Raw genomic sequence first — 17383 nt, forward strand, 5'->3', positions numbered from 1 at the left:
TATTCAACAATGAAATTAGCAATTCTATTTTATGATTGGGCTTGCTCCTTTGGATTTCTCTTTCCTCACCCCAGCAATATATAAATCACCTGGGATGTAGAGGAAAGACATCTTTAATACTGAGTTCCCACATCCCTGTCCAGTGTGCCCTCTACTCTACAGTGGTTTGCAACCAGAGGAGCTCCATGTTTTCACAACACACAGTTCAGCCAAGCAGGAAGGGGATTGAGTGGGTAGGAAATCAAGCAGGAAATATGTGCAGATGCTGTGTTTATCACACAGACATTCTCATCCTTGCCTTGAACATACTCATTCTCAAGTATGCTCTCCTGCTGGTCACCTCCAGCAAGGGTGCTCATCTAAAAATGCTTATAGGGAAATAGATGGAATAACAAAAAGCAGAGTAGGAGATATTTTAGAGACCTCATGTTCTCAAGGTTATGCAGGCATGACTTCTCATCTCAATAATTTTCCCCTGTAAATTTTCAGGGAAAACAGTTGGGGTTTCAAGGCAAGAATCACTAAGAAGTGAAGAGACATTAGGCAGGTCTTTATGTGCAATCACCACAGTTTATATAGGTATATGTAAATAAATGCAAGTGTTAAAAAAATGTAACCTTAACATAGCAAAGATAAGGCCACCAGGATCAGAAGACAGTAAAATGAGCCACTTACAGGGATGGGCAATCAAAAGCAGAGTGTCCAGAGGGCAAAGCAAGTTCAGATGTGGCTTTTACACATTAGTCTTAGCATCTAATCCTTCGAGAGTAAAGATTTAAAAAGTACTAATATTAACTGAAAATGAGCACTGCATTGTATTTGTACTTACTGATAAAACTTACTCAGAGAGGGGAAGTATGTTTGCCTAAAGTCAATCTGTAAATCACTGAGCCAGGATTAAACCCAAGAATATCTGGCCTCAGTGCCAGTATTTTTCAGCTACAAGTTTCCAGCTTGGGGGAGTAAAAGGGAGACCTGCTCAAAATACATCAATCTCAAGGTCCTTTCAGAGGTGCAGGTCAACTTATATGCTTGAGATGGGAAAATGCATACACATAAACTTTACTGAATATGATCAACCTATCTTTCCATTTTTTGTACAAGAACTTTATATGTAGCTTTAGGGATCATACTCCAGTCCCTTCTTAAAATAGTTTCTAGGTTTTATTTTGTTGTTTACTCAAGCTTTCTTCCATGTCTTTTTTTTTTTTTGAGATGGAGTTTCGCTGTTGTTACCCAGACTGGAGTACAATGGCACAATGTCGGCTCACCGCAAACCTCTGCCTTCTAGGTGCAAGCAATTCTCCTGCCTCAGCCTCCCAAGTAGCTGGGACTACAGGCACGCACCACCATGCCCAGCTAACTTTTGTATTTTTGGTAGAGACGGGTTTTCACCTTGTTGACCAGGATGGTCTCGATCTCTTGACCTTGTGATCCACCCGCCTCGGCCTTCCAAAGTGCTGGGATTATAGGCGTGAGCCACCACGCCCGGCCAATGTCTTTTATAGAAAATTACTTTATGGCCATAATTATACCAAACTAATATCAGCAGTTTCACAATGGCTGATTATCATTATGTAGTATAAGGGAATATGCAACTTGATAATATTCTGTATGCTTAACTTGCTGTGTTGATCACTGAGTTCATAACTTTAAAAGCTTCACATGCCATGTTAAAAATTTCTTCATTTATATAACGATTTTCCATTATCTTTGCTGGAAAAGTTAGGCACCACCATACTAGAAACATAAATTCCCTTAAAAAATTTTATCTTTTGGGATGCTGTCCCCAAGATTATCAAATTAATTGGGTTTCTAGTAATTATTAAGGCTTGAGCTAATACTAAGGCTTTTCTGTGGCCAGTTCATTATGATTTTACCACTTTATGAATTCTCTGGTGTACAGTTAGTTGTGACTTCTGGATGAAGGCTTTCCCACATATAGCACATTGATAGGGTCTTTCCCCGGTATGAATCCTTTGATGTAAAACAAGGTCAGACTTCTGAGAAAAGGCCTTTCCACATTCAGCACATATGTAAGGTTTCTCTCCTGTATGAATTCGCTGGTGTCCTGGAAGGTGGGACTTCTGAGAGAAGGCTTTCCCACATTCAGTACACACATAAGGTTTTTCTCCTGTGTGAATTCTCTGATGTCCAATGAGATGTGACTTCTGACAGAAGGCTTTGCCACATTCACTACATTTATAGGGTTTCTCTCCAGTATGTGTTCTCTGATGTATGATGAGCTGTGACTTGCGGGAGAATGTCTTCCCACATTCAGTACATTCATAAGGTTTTTCCCCAGTATGAACTAACTGATGTGTAATGAGTTCTGTCTTCCTGCTGAAGGCTTCTTCACATTGAGCACATTTGTAGGGTTTCTCACCAGTGTGAATTCTTTTATGTATAATGAGGTGGGACTTCTCACAGAAGGCTTTCCCACATTCAGTACACTCATATGGCTTCTCTCCAGTATGAGCTCTATGGTGTATAATCAGCTGTGACTTCTGGGAAAAGGCCTTCCCACACTCTCTACATTCATAGGGCTTTTCCCCAGTATGTATTCTCTGATGTATAATGAGGGGTGATTTCTGGGAGAAGGCTTTCCCACATTCACTACATTCATAGGGTTTTTCCCCAGTGTGAACTCTCTGATGTATAATAAGGGATGATTTCTGAGAGAACGCTTTTCCACATTCAGAACAATCATAAGGTTTCTCCCCAGTATGAGTTCTCTGATGTACAACAAGATGAAACTTCTCACTGAAGGCTTTTCCACATGCACCACAGTCATATGGTTTCCTTCCAGTATGAATTCTTTGATGTACAATGAGCTGTGACTTCTTAGCAAAGGCTTTCCCACATGTAATGCATACACAGGTTTTCTCTTTAGTTTCAACATTCTGATATTGAATAAGGGATTGTGTATTGCTTAAAACATTTCCACGCTGATTATCCTGAAAAGGTATTACTCCATTTTGAATCTTCTCAAGATTAGAACTGGGATCACTCGCACCAGATGATTTTCCAACTCCAAAACTTTGATCAGGTTTTTTTCTTGAATTGCTATTACAACTCAGTATGTCAATATTTGGTTTTAAGTTCTTTTTAAAAGCATCATATTTATGGAATCTCTGTATTGATGTATCTGGTTCTATGTACTCTTGAAACATTTTTCCCAATGGATTATCTTTATGCCCTGATGCCTCAGTCACTGTTTTGCTATTAACAAATGTGACCTGCCTGAAGAGTTTGTCTTGATTCTCCAGAAATCTCTGCAGCTGGCCATCACCTTGATAGACTTTTAAAATGGAGCACAATGAACCATCCTTTGTGATTCCTTTCAGTATCTTATGTTGGGAAAAAACTGTCTCCAAAATATATGACTCAGAGTTGTGAAGGTTACTCTTCCTGTCTAAAAGAAGAAAAGATACAATTTAAGAGTCATCACAAGAGTCAATTAACAGATGGTGAGGAAGTGGAAGAAACAGATGATCCAACATAGTAGATGAACTCACAATAAAGGGATGGAAACGGGCCATCTCAGAAGACAGTACAGCATATAGAGTTATCAGGTGAATAGATAGACAAGAATCTTTAACAGAAATATTCATGTAAAAACTAAACTTAGATGAAACAATGTCTGGGTTCTCATCACTCTAATTTTGAATTTTAGAATCTTTCACTTCTGCTTTCTGAATAAAAAAACCCTTTTTACTGTTTAATTTCATTTATATTATAAATGATATGCTACATATTCTTATTATCCTGCCATCATTGTAAAGAAGGTATCCTCTGTAAGCAAAATACTTTAACTCTGGTCAATCTATTTTCCTAACAACTAACATAAATAATAGAAAAATCCAATATCCCATTACAGATCCAGTATCAAACTGAGAATACAGACTTAAATTCTACTACTCCCAGTAAACTACTTTCTATACATGTCAATTAAAGCAAGCAAAGGTCTCCCAGAAAAGCTGTATCTTCCTGACACTAAGGTTTTGTTCATATACTCTCTCTCCAACACTGTTTGCTTGCCTTCACCCTCCTCCTTCAGTCTCATCAGCATTTATGTCATTCAGAGCAGTTATAGTTGCAAGCTCTGAAAAACGTCTCTCAAATTCTCCCACATCTCTTTAGTCTCTAATTCTCTCTAAACTTTTAAAACAGCAACATATTTGACATTTAATTTTGTACAGTCATTCATCTGGGAATCTTGCCTTCTAAAGTACAACTTATGTCTTAAAAGGAATTTGTCTTTTATTGCCTTTAAACCCTTTCAGGAAAGACACTAGATATATAGTGTCATCCAGTTGAGGTATGTATATATACGTATGTATGTATGTATGTATATATACTATATGTATATATATTTTTAGTGATCCCGTCTCCTGCGTGTGTATGACAGGATCAACGAAAAATAGCACTCCTTTGACAGGCTTCACAATTACTTGTTGAGTGACTACTAAATTCTCAGCATAGAAGCAAAGAATAGGAGATTTCAATAAGGATAGAAACATAAGCCTTGGGCACCAATCAATTAAAAAAACACACATAAACTGATATTTCACTTCCCTTGTCTCCCATCTGCCTGATATTCATCTGGATAGATCCAATTTGATATGTCTGTCTTTAGGATCCATGGCTCTTCTCCTTGTTCCAACTTGCAGATTACATCTGGTTTGGAAACGGGATACCCTATTAAACAGAAATCACAGAGAATTGGGATTGACTGCACTAAAGGAAGAAGGGAAGGTACAGTTTCAGGTGGTCTACAGTGAAGTCCAGTTAGCCCTCAACAAAGGCATAACCTCCATTTGCAAAGGTATGAAGGTCATGAAAGTCGTGACATGTGTCAGAAACTACCTAATCATATCATGTGATAAGGAAAGGCACTTGCTTGGACAACTCTGAGTTATTCAAGGAAGCCATCCTTACCCATTGAGACCAGGTGGCTGTAGTTCTCCAGCATCACGTCCCTGTACAGGGTCCTCTGAGCAGGGTCAAGTTGCTGCCACTCCTCCTGGGTGAAATCCACAGCCACATCCTTGAATGATACTAATCCCTGTAATAGTACATTCCTGTTCAATCTGAAGTCATCATCTCATAATTTCTACTATAGTGTACACAACTTCACCCACACCTAGTTTTGTATCATATAGTTTTGGGGAAAAACAACATAAAATCCTGTTTTTAGCAAGCAGATCCAGGCATATGAGGAGAAAGAAAAAGAGGTAGACCATAAAATGCCTACCTAATACATATAGTAATTTCATAAATTTTAAAGGCAGCACCCAAATAACTGAGAGGAAGATGGTTTATTGGATGAATAGTAAACAGGAAAATAATAATGCTGAAGAAACATTATGGGTTGAGTTGTATCTCCTGAAAATTTATAGGTTGAAGTCCTAACCCCCAGTACCTCAAAATGTGGTATGACTTGGAAACAGGATCATTGCAGATATAACTAGCTACATGAGGTCTTCAGGGTGGAACTGAATCCAATATGATCCACGTCTTTATCCAAAGGGGGAAATTTGAACACAGAGAAAGACATATATAGAGGGAAGATAATGTGAAGAGAAAAAAGAAGATAGTTAAGAAGCCAAAGAGAAAAGAATGAAACAAATACATCCCTCACAGTCCTGAAGAAGGAACCAACCCTGTGGACACCTTGATTTTGGATGTCTAGCCTCTAGAACTAGGAGACTAAATTTTGTGGTACTTTGTTGTAGCAGCCCTAGCAAACCAATACACTATATCATACCTGGGCAAAAAGAATAAATTCTGATGGAATAAAAATTTAAACTCTAAAAAGTGCTAAAGACTATACAAGTAACAAAACAAGAAATGGGAGAATTAGTGATTATAGAGCAGAAAAGCCCTTTGTAAGTACATTTTTTAAAAAAAGAAAAGCTACATTTAGAGAACTATAGAATGTCAGAGTTCTAGAAGATCATTAATCTAATCTCTTTATTTCACAGGAAAATGACCTTAGCTTCCCCAAATTTAGTAGCTCTCTTATATACATATAATAGCTAGTAACAGAATGAATATACCAAATTACAGTAGCAACAAAAAACAAGAAATCCCAAATAATAAACTGAACAAAAAATGTACAGAAAACATTAATGAAGAAACCATAACAAATTAGTGACATAACATCAAAAAAGAATTTGGGTAAGAGTAGTTATAAAATGTTTCTGGAGGGAAAACTGACTATTTTAATTACGTCACCATTACCCTCACAATAGTTGTTAAGTAATAGCAAAAACTAATAGTGAGTTGTATTATTTTAAATAAATTGTTCAGACTTTTTTCTAAATATTCCATTATTACCAAATATCACTTTCAGAATGAAACTGATTATTTCGAATGTCAACACTACGGCTTAAAAAAAAACTCCTTTGTTTTCTTCTTTGCTAATAGTCTCATCTCAGTCATCTCAAATCTCAAGTTTTCTCTCATCCCACACCAATTCCATATGCACACCATTAAGCTGCCAAACATTTAGTTGTCCATGGCAACCCTATTAATTTTCCTGTTGTACATATAAGACAACTGAGGATTACAGTGGTTAAATAAATAGTTGCCAAATTACACACTAAATATATGATTGATGAACTCTCTTATCTGCAAGATTTATTCTCACTCAATACTCTAGGTTCTTGACTACTGCAGTCTAAACTGCCTCCTTGATATGGTAAACATCATGATCTTTTATATTTTATCATTTCAATACCACCCTTAGTTGACCTTTCCATGAAGCACTCTCTATTTTAGTTTTCCTAAAATCTTCAGCCTTCCTAAAATCACTGTGTCCTTTCTACTTTTACAAATGCTGCTTCCTGTCCTCAGCCTACTTCCCTCATGAGCCAAGGTTAATAATCATTTAAGCCCATTACCTGCTTCCTTAGAAACCTGGTTGTTCCTCCCTCTCTGCTGTAACAGTACCTGCTCCCATGTCTGCTACAGAACTTTTATGTGTTAATGTTGGTTTCCACATCTTTTTACTCATTTTTTCTCTGCAGTCCTCCCAGAAGAAAACTAAACCTAAATCTGCTTGAGATATTCAACAGCTACGCCAGTGCATATGACATATACCGGGTACTTAAGAAACATTTGTTAAAAAGAAATGAATAAAGATTACAAAGAAAAAGTAAATTAAAATTCATGTTTAGTTAAAAACTATTTTGTATATTAGTCTACATTTTTTGATCTGAAAAGTAACATGAGAAAGATAATAGAATATAGAGGAAATCCATTCTAAGACATAGATTCATAGATGTTATCATTCTAACATTCTGATTTTACTTTGTTAATGATACTCAAATGCTTCCATATAAATAGGTAGAAATTTCTTAATTTTGAAAAAATATAGCACACAATCAGTGGAAAACTATACTTTTGTCACCTATGAACAACTTTTACAGCTCGGTCACTGGGGAAATGGAAGTGCTACGAAGAGATGAAAGCAATGAAAGGGAAGTAGGTGTTACAGGCTGAAAAGGAGGCTATGTGTAATAATGACTTCACTTCTGGATGCCAGGGAACAAATATAAAGCCTTTTTCCTGAAGAAACAGCATTTAATCAACTAATTAGCCATAGTAGTTGGATTTATTGAGCTAATTAAAAAATCCATTCTCCTTTAAAGCAGTGCCATGTAGCAGAAATAAAAAGCTAACCAGAGAGGCAAGTTTAAATTTTCTAGGAACCACATTCAAAAAATTATTTCCAACAATATGTATTTATTCTAACATATTACTCAAGATATCATTTCAACATGTAATCAATCCTTAAAAACTACTAGTGAGTTTTTTTGAAATCTACTATGTACTTAACACAACATATCTCAATTCAGAGTAGCCAACTTCAAGTGTTCAGTAACCAGATTTGGCTGATGGCTACTATATTAGACAGTATGGCTCTAAAGCAAAGCTATTGAAATACAGAAACAAAAACAACAATGAAAAAAATCTTTTTGCAACAGAACTCTAAACTCTACTGTAAAATATACATAAGGACTCCTAATGTAAAAGCTGATTTCAAGATTTGACAATGATAATGATGATGATGATATAATTATAACAGCTGACACTTAAATACAGTACAAACCATGCCCCAATGATAGTTTCAAGCATGGTTTTTGCTCAAGTCTCACAACAACCCTATAAGGATTATAATCTCTATCTATAAGGTGAGGAAACAATTCCAGGCAACCAGGCCACAAGGAAATATTATGCACCTGATAAAATAATAAAGGAGAATTCCGCATTGATTTATTGGGCTAATTTAAAAATCCATATAGAATTCTCCCTTATTATTTTATATAGAATTCCATATAGAATTCTCCTTAATTATTTTATCAGGTGCATAGTATTTCCTTGGGGCCTGGTTGCCTGGGATTGTTTCCTCACCTTATAGATATGGAAAGATCTCTCAATGTATACAAAAGACCTTTATATTGGACAGTAAGTTAAAAATCAGGTTGCAGAACAAAATGTTTACTATAACATTCTTTTTCTAAAGGAAAAGTGCAGAAAATAGAGGACATTCTCACACATTTGTACTTTTAATTAAACAGTTAGTTACAGTTATATTCATATCAAAAAAGATTTGGAAAGTTAGAAGCAATGGTTAACACTGATTATCCTGGGAGAAGGGGAGTTTAAGTTAAAAGGTCTCTTTGTTTTAAATTTTTATCTTTTATATAATTTTAAATGTTTATACCATGCATATAGCAAATGCTGGCAGAAAGAAAAAATAATACAAACTTTTAAACATCAGAACACAAAGAAGGAACAGCCTTGAAATTGACAGTAATCCTACAAATTAGAAAGTATAGCAAAAGGTATGGAGCATCAGGGACCTTTGCCCTCCAAAGATTTGCCAGATAATTTAAAAACTGCTTTTTTGAGAGAAATATATAGTTTAAAAAAACATTCAAAATATGCCTATCTTACATTAATGAATTTACCTTTGGATAAAGCTGTAATAAAGGAAACATCTGTAGTCAATTTATTCCTCAAAAGCAGAGGTCAACAAACTTTTTCAGTAAAGTTTATATTTTTGGCATTGCAGGCCATATGGTTTCTGTTACAACTACTCAGCTCTGCCATTGTAGCAAGGAAACAGCCATAGACAACAAGTAAACACACAGCTTGGCTGTGCTCCAATGAAACTATTTATAAAAACAGTTGGAGAACAGAATTTGGGCCATGGATAATAATTTGCCAACCCCCACTCAAGAATAAGGTTCAAGGAGTTTGTCTAGACATTATGGTACATCCCCTCTAAAGAAGATCATTTTAAGACACGACTACAAGAAACCTGTGGATTTGCCAAAGGAGTGTTGGTGAGGACACTGTGCACTCCACCTCCTAGAGTAAAAGCCAAAAAGGAGTTTTTTTTAAGTCTTATATGGCAAGAAATATTTTCTTACCATGGGAAATTTATCTTTATCTTTAGGGAAATGCAAATCGTGTAACTCATGATGTCTGCAAGAAAGATCAGAAAAATTAGTACACCGATTTATAAAAATGGTTTCCAGCCAGGTTTTTTACATATCACCTAGGAACTCTTTCTAGGTCTTGATCTTTATTGTTACCACCTTTTCCTTAATCCAGATTTTAGCTATCTTTACTTTCCATTTTATTGTATGGAAAACCAAAGAAGAAATTTTTTTTAAAAAAGCAACTCACCTGGGACTTCATCATTTTTTGTTCTTCCAAAAGGCCAGATGACTGAAAAAGCAAAACTGGTGATCAGAATGTTTTTCATAGCCGAAACCCAGACTGCAGCTTTCACTTTCACCAGTCTAGCAACAACTAACATCAGAAGTCAGGTAGCTAATGGGCTATCCTGTGGGATAATGTTGTTTGAGCCTTACAGAAGGATCAGCAGGCACCATGTGGCGGAGGGATCATTCTTTACTCCTCTTTTACCTATAATATGACCAACGTATTACAGGTAAAAGGTTTTATCATTGGGTAGATGTGAAGATGTTTCCAGTTGATTTAGTAACAACTTATTGCTCCCCCAGAGAATCAGGAATTCTATTTATAGAAGATTTTCATGAGGCAATAATCATGGATAGCTATAAAAAGATATAAGTGAAGATGGAGCTCCTTGGCAATAAGAATGGGAATAACTAGATGGAAAACTGAAGCATGCATTCCCTATTTCTAAAAAGAACCAGCAGCTGAATCCAACAATCTTCCAAAAACCCTCTTATTTCCCCCAACTCAGAAAACTCTTGTTATATCAATATGCATGAACTCAAAGGTTAATTTTAAGATGTTTTTTGTTTAAATTTGTTTTGCTGATTTTCAATGGTGCTATTGTCTGCATACAAAATGGAGATAGGTTTCAACCACTGAAAAAAGAGAATATACTAAATGCAGGAAGGTACATACCTGGTAAACTTTTCTCAGTCCTGGGATAAGTCATGCAGACAGAGCTGAACTACTTCAGAGGAAGTGGGGGCTCCCATGACAGAGAGATTATTTTATATGGAGTATCCTAGGCTGTATCAAAACAGATCTAAATGGAAACAAAAGAAACAGTCATACTTATCTCTGGACACCCAACAGATGCTCAACAAATGTTTTTTGAATAAAAGATAAAATGATTTCAATAAACGTAGAAAGTGGAGACTGAAATCAAACTTTTCATTGTGATTCTATCAGTTTTGATTTGTTTGGTCTTGTTTCTAAATGATCATTTCTGATGGGGGCACCAGGCTTAGGGGGCAATGGTAGACTAAGAAAAGATGTGAAAAGGGGCTTGACCTTTAGCAACTCAACAGTTGCCTATGAGCTGCGGAAATTTAATATAAGTAAAGGCTTCCCCAGTAAAATGTAGCTGACTCCCATGACACCCTGGTCCCATGACTGTCTCCATCTAAATCTCGGAAGTCTCAGGCCTAGCAATTATGTACCCTACTGAACTCTCCCACACAATTATGTACCTACTGAACGCCCCCATCATTTAGTCCATAGCCTTCTATCACTGATTCCTCAGAGCCCCCTAAATCACTGACACCAGTTAAACCCACCAGTCAGTCCACCTGCACGCCAATCCTGACCCCAAAGGCACCCCCTCACCTCTCACTTCCCAGTGACTAATCACATCTTGGACTCCCACATAAAACCAACACTAATCCCACCTACCTCCCCAAACAGTGACGTGATAAACCTCCTACCACTGACCCTCACGGGCTCCTCTCCTCCCATTCCATCCCAATTCCACAGACTCACCTTTGACCGAACACATCCCCGCCTCTGACTCCTAGCTCGATTATCAGATCCCCAAACCCCCATCACCGCTGAATGGGAACCGCTGTCACATCCATATTGGCGAACTCTCTTGCTTCCTGTCCGCGAGCGCAACGCTGGTCTCCCCAGGCAGGGCTGTTCCGTACGGGGCGGTTTTGCCCGTTTCGCATCTTCAGCGGCTTTGTTCAAGAGGCAACATGGCTGCTCCCAGATGCTGTTCCCGAGTGGAGCCGTCATCTTGAGAGCCTGGTCGTTTCCGTACAAGCGGAGGATTTGCCGGGTATTGAGCCTGAGTGTGGGCTGTACCACCGCGGCAGCAAAGGGAGGGGAAGACGACGGGAAAGAGGCCTACGACAGGGACAGTAAGGTGCACTCTTTTACAGACAGATTCTACAAGAGAGATTGAAAAGGAAGTTGGAGTGAGCCGCCCTCTACTGGAAGAATGTTTCTGACGAAAGGGGAGGAATTCGAATTGGTACCATGGACGTGTTTGTGAATGGTACAGTCCCATGCCGGGAGATTCGATTTGCTGCGAGGGGTAGCGTGGAATGGTGCGGTCCTCTCCTGGGAGATTTCACTGAGGGAGGAGAGACGGCCAAAATCTGGGGGCGAGGAGGGCTGAACAATCATCGTGAACTGTAATTATGCCAATAACAAGGTAAGGAATTCTTATAAGAGAAATCGATATTGCAGTAATAAATTATAGAGGTCGACTGAAGGAAAAACGGAAATTAAGAGGCAGGGAAGAGACTGAGGCACAAAGAGAGTGAGAAGCAGGGAATCGAGAGAAAATGGGGGAAATGGGGACAAAGGGCAAGCCTAGAAGGAGAAATGGGAGACTAAAAGAAAAAAAATCGACATAGGAATAGAAGTGGGAAGCTAAGGGATAGAGCGCTATAGAGAGACTGAGACAGAAAAGAGACTTGAAAAGCAGAACCGACGTAAGGGAAAGACTGAGGAGGTTAGATTTCACAGACAACAACCGTGATTTTTAAAAAAATGAACCAGCCAAAGAGAATACTAAAATTATTACCTTAACCTTTAGGCCTTACATCAAGCTTTACAAAAAAATGCATGTTCACGGACCAATGTTTCATTTGTATGAATGAATACAATTTTGAATCATAATTTTCACATGAATCATGCTTTTTGATATATTATGAAATGGGCAGCAATTTTACACTTAGCAATTTTATTTCTCATGTCAAAACAAATGCAGACTTAGATAAGAAGACAATGTATTCAGAAAGACTGTCCGCATTAAGAAGAATGCTCCAATCTCAAATCTGCAAGCATCACAATATCCAACAAAATGGCTTTCTTTTTTTAAATAGGGAAGAGTAAGAAAGGTTAGCAGGAACTTTGTAGGGAGGAGGATATGAGGTAGGGGTGTGCAGGTGGCAAAACCAGGGCATTTCTACAGGAATTGTTTCTGTTTTCATGGGATTCTGAGAATAAGCGGTTACAGGGAGACGTTCTGCATCATAGTACATTAGTGCAGTGTTTCAACTCACAGTGGGCCAACGTGTAGGGGCCTGCGGGAAGGAGAGAAGTCGGACTAAAGTTTGGTCAAGACAAAGAGGATAAGAAATGGTTGGTTGTGAGTACTTAACTTCACATCTCTATTTAGACTTCCACAGTTAGATCAATATTGATTTCTTGCCTTGAGCTTAAGACAGTGTAGACACCGAATTAAGTGGTAAGGGTATATAGCAATGATTAATTCAGAACCCTTAGCCTCAAGGAGTGATGCCAGCGTAAGTTGTGGAGTCAGGAAACGGCCAGACTCTGCTACTCTTCCTATGCGGAGAGCCTTGTAGGAATTGTAAAAACTTTAGTTCTTCATCTTAAGAATGATGGAAAGCTGTCCTTATATAATATAGTATTTAATTAAAAAAGAAAATGTTGAAGGAACAGGAAACCTCCCTCATAATGAAAGGAAGAAAATTAAAGCCATAGTAAGATACCATTTCTTATCTATTTGCTTATAAAGTATTACTGTAAGTTTGGTAATACCGTCAGTAAGGCCATGGGAAGTGGGAACTTTCATGTATTACTGGTGGAACAGCAAACTTGTCTAGCCGCTATTTAGAGGGGTTGGCAATATCTAGCAAAACTACATGTATTAGTTATCTATTGCTGTGTAACAAATTACTCAAAACTTAGCAACTTGAAATTGTAAATATTTATTGTCTCATAGATTCTGTGAGTTAAGAATGAGAACAGCTTGGCCTGCTGGTTCAGGTTTAGTCTCTCATGAAGTTGCAATCAAGCCATTGGCCAGGGCTGCAGTTATTTTAAGGCTCAACTGGAGGTGGGTATGCTTCCAAACTCAATCAAATAGTGTGGGCAAGCCTCAGAATATCAGTTTCCAAGCTTGCCCTCATGGCTGCTCCAAGCCTCAGTTCCTCACTATGTGGGCCCTTTGTTAGGCTACCTCACTGCTTTCATGATATGGCAGGTGTCTTCCTCTTTCTAAGGCTGCCTCATGATATGATAGCTGACTCTGTACAGACCAAGTGAGTCAAGGGGGAGGGAACACACACAAAAAAGTAGCCACAGGCTTTTTATAACCTAAATTGGAAGTGGCATCTGATTACTTTTTCTGTATTCTCTTGGCTAGAAGTGAGGCATTTAGGCCAGCGCATAATCAAAGGAATGGGAATTGAGCTCTACCTCTTAAGGGGAGGATTATCAAAGAATATGTGGACATAGCTCTAAAACCACAGCACTATATAATTTTCACCCTACGATTCAGAAACCCCACTTGAAGAATATATTCCAGAGATATACCAGCAGAAAATAAAATAGCCAAAAGATTATTTATTGCAGGACTGTTTTTAATACAAAAAGACAGCACATAACAAACATTTAAAACAGTACTATTCTGCTGTGGATGTGGATGTGAAAGGAATTAGAGGACAGAGAGAGGGAGGGAGAAATATATCTTTCTGTACTAACATGAAGTGAATTTCAGGATATAATATTATGTATCCTGAAATTAATTATATTAAGGATATGTAAAAAACAAAGTGGAAAAATGAAAATAATTTGCTATTACCATCTTTAACATAAAAGTGAATGAATATAGCTTGTGCTGCCGCTAGGGGTAGCGGCGGCAGGTGCTTTGAGGGCTCGGGAACCCTACAGAGTGGGGACGTGGGGAATCTACATGGTGAGAAAGCCGGCGGGAGAGGAGGGCGGTGCTGGAGTAGGGCGGCCGGTGGCTGACGCATCCCTCTGGAAGATCAGACTGATGGACACACACACTCACTCGCCCGTCCGCCCGCGCCGCTCCGCCTCAGCCGGGTGGCGCTCTCCCGCCCTCTCCGGGCGCTGTCCGGGTCCGGCCGTCTCAAAGAAAGTTTTTCCCATCCTAGGGGCCGGAGCCGCTGCGGGCCTTTTGGAAGGGCAGAGGGACGGAACAGGAGGCGAGAGCCGCGCGGGCCCGCGGATTGCGTGGTGCCCGGCGCCTCGGCTGCCTGGCAGGAGGACCTCGGGGCGGGGGCGGGGGCGGGCTGAGCCCAGCTACTTTTCCCCTTAGCCGCGCTAGAAACCGCCCTCCCGGACGGCCGCGGGGGTTCCCGCTCCTCTGCTCGTCACGTGCCGGCTGCTTCCGCAGCTGAGGAGCCGGACCGCGCGCAGCCTGAGGTCTGGCCCAGCCGCCGCCGCGCCGCTGCTGAGGGCGGGAGCTGCTGGCGCTCGCGCCCCACGGCGGCTTCCCGGGCGGCCCCCGGCGGCTGGGCACGCACCCCAAGAAGGAGCCCAGGGAGGCGTTGAACACAGCGCAGGGCGCGCGCGACTTCATCTATAGCCTACACTCCACGGAGAGGAGCTGCCTGCTCAAAGAGCTGCACCGCTTCGAGTCCATTGCCATCGCCCAAGAAAAATTGGAAGCTCCATTACCCACCCCAGGACAGCTGAGATATGGGAACCCATATTGAAATGTCTACTGGAATTATTTTGGGAATTTCAACTATGGCAGCTGCTGCTTTGGGAAATCTTGTGTCAGATTTAGCTGGACTTGGACTTGCAGGCTACGTTGAAGCATTGGCTTCTAGGTTAGGCCTGTCAATTCCTGATCTCACACCAAAGCAAGTTGACATGTGGCAAACACGTCTTAGTACACATTTGGGCAAAGCTGTTAGCTGCATTCTAGGAATGTTTCCTTTGATTTTCTTTGGAGGAGGTGAAGAAGATGAAAAACTGGAAACGAAAAGTTAATCCTCTTAGAATACCTATAAAAAGATGTAAACTAATGTACCTCAGTTATTAAATATGCTGTCACATGTCACGACATTTAGGAATTACAGTAACAGTATAGATATGGGATCAAATAATTTAGCATGTGTTATGGAAAACACTAACTTATTGTGGCTTGATCTTCTTAGGACATCTTTTTAAAAAACCATTCAGTATCATTTGTGTAAATTGTTGAAATGCTTTTTCATCAATAGCAGTCAACCTTTTATCTTTTCTTTTTGTGTTCATAATGTTATTTAAGTATCATTGACTTGGGGTTTGCTTATTTGTTACTTAACATGTGTACATGCATGAAAGCATTTTTGGTTGTTGTTCCCTGGTAGTTACATTTCAATCTTGAGATTTTCCCAAATTACTTAAGACGTTTAATATCAGTTAAAGATTTTTTTACCCTCTTTTTGGCAACATCAATTTTGTACTGTTATGCAGTAAACATTTATAATCATATAATTTCAGTCATTTTCTTAACTCTCACATCTGTTGAAAATAGATATGGATACAGATTTTAAGTATTTTAAGTATATGTCACTTATTTTAATTTTCTGACTTTACTATTTTAAGAGCCAGAGGTTAAGAAGAAAGAGCAATTATGTGGTCTCCCTGCTACATATACCCGTATATGCTAACAAGTATACTATTTTTAATTGTTTTTTTTTAACCTTTAGTTTCCCAGTTTTGAATAATTACATGGTGGGTTCTGACTTTTGAGGGGAAGAAAATGGTTATTTTAGAGTCTTTGAAATGGGGATTGTGGAATTAGATTGAACTAAGGGATTCAATATGATGCTTGAAAATTAAGAGGCTAAATTTTTTTTTTTTTTTAAGAAAATGTTGAAAATAGGAACTGTCAAGAAAGTTTATGGTATAAATGGTGGAGTTGAAATGATGTTTGGAAGGTTAATGAGCTACAATTATATTATTTAGGAAGGTTTCTTGTTTTTCCTCCAAATATGTCATCATCTCATCTGAATGGAATGAATCTGAATATTCCGTACTCATACTCCTAATCTCATTATATCTTACCTAGTGAATTTTATTTATGAATAATCTCTTTTGTAGTGAAAATTAGATATTTAATATTTTGCTTTTTTGCTAGTCTACTCAAAAATTACATGAAGGGAAATCCTCCCTGTTTTTTCTTTTGTGGTATTTAAAGAATATTTTAGGTTGAAGTTACTTATTTCTAGTTTTGTATATCTGACTTAAATAACCATGTAAGAATTATAAATTTTAGCCAGGCATGGTGGCTCACGCCTGTAATCCCAGCACTTTGAGAGGCCGAGGCGGGTGGATCATGAGGTCAAAAGATCGAGACCATCCTGGTCAACATGATGAAACCCTGTCTCTACGAAAAACACAAAAAATTAGCTGGGCATAGTGGCGCGTGCCTGTAATCCCAACTATTCAGGAGGCTGAGGCAGGAGAATTGCTTGAACACAGGAGGCAGAGGTTGCGGTGAGCCAAGATGGCGCCATTGCACTGCAGCCTGGGTAACAAGAGTGAAACTCCGTCTCAAAAAAAAAAAAGAATTATAAATTTTAGTTTTCTGAACCCTTAAACTTTTTAGCATGTAATCTGTTACACATGCTAAAAAAATTATTCTTACTTGTAACAGTGTAAATACATCATGGAGGAGAGAAACTTATAAGTATATAACATGCACAAATAATATAACATTCTTATTGAATCAAATCATAATTCTAGAGCTTGCGATCTTAAATAGAATTTTGTTTTTTATCTTCCATATAATACCACACACAGATAACCAGACAAAAACTTTGTAAAATTTCAGATTCATAGGATTAGAGTAGCTATATTTTGGGGAGGTAAAGTGTAGGTG

At 38.6% G+C, this 17383-nt stretch overlaps 1 protein-coding gene, 1 long non-coding RNA gene and 1 pseudogene across 4 annotated transcripts in view; 2 read left to right on the forward strand and 1 right to left on the reverse strand.

Moving 5' to 3' along the window:
* Positions 1 to 550: 550 nt before the first annotated feature.
* Positions 551 to 11467, reverse strand: ZNF300 (zinc finger protein 300). Of its 3 annotated transcripts, XM_035288699.3 has the most exons (7): positions 11263 to 11467; positions 10420 to 10546; positions 9706 to 9747; positions 9447 to 9501; positions 4942 to 5068; positions 4579 to 4701; positions 551 to 3415 (listed from the first exon to the last, which is right to left on the reverse strand). In XM_035288699.3, exons 4-7 carry the CDS (start codon positions 9447 to 9449, stop codon positions 1869 to 1871), a joined length of 1800 nt encoding a protein of 599 aa, XP_035144590.1. In that variant the 5' UTR covers positions 9450 to 9501; positions 9706 to 9747; positions 10420 to 10546; positions 11263 to 11467; the 3' UTR covers positions 551 to 1868. The 3 variants fall into 3 exon arrangements, with proteins under 3 accessions (XP_035144590.1, XP_035144583.1, XP_054106867.1); XM_035288692.3 differs by lacking the exon at positions 9447 to 9501; XM_054250892.2 differs by lacking the exon at positions 9447 to 9501 and having other exon boundaries at positions 9706 to 9948.
* Positions 11468 to 11823: 356 nt separating this feature from the next.
* LOC144581088 (uncharacterized) overlaps positions 11824 to 17383 on the forward strand; it is a 95040-nt gene continuing 89480 nt past the window's right edge. The window contains exon 1 of the long non-coding RNA XR_013531619.1: positions 11824 to 11938. This is a non-coding gene — a long non-coding RNA (uncharacterized LOC144581088). The remainder of the gene's footprint in view (positions 11939 to 17383) is intronic.
* LOC144581524 (transmembrane protein 65 pseudogene) lies at positions 14453 to 15701 on the forward strand (annotated as a pseudogene).

The sequence above is a fragment of the Callithrix jacchus genome, chromosome 2 (assembly GCF_049354715.1).
Source record: "Callithrix jacchus isolate 240 chromosome 2, calJac240_pri, whole genome shotgun sequence".
In the NCBI taxonomy this organism is placed as follows: Eukaryota; Metazoa; Chordata; class Mammalia; order Primates; family Cebidae; genus Callithrix; species Callithrix jacchus.

Coding starts and splice junctions, on each gene's coding strand:
- ZNF300 (XM_035288692.3), bottom strand. Junction 4,702..4,941: donor CAGCCACCTGGTCTCAATGG/GTAAGGATGGCT, acceptor TCTGTTTAATAG/GGTATCCCGTTTCCAAACCA. Junction 3,416..4,578: donor TCAGGCAGATGGGAGACAAG/GGAAGTGAAATA, acceptor TTCTTCTTTTAG/ACAGGAAGAGTAACCTTCAC.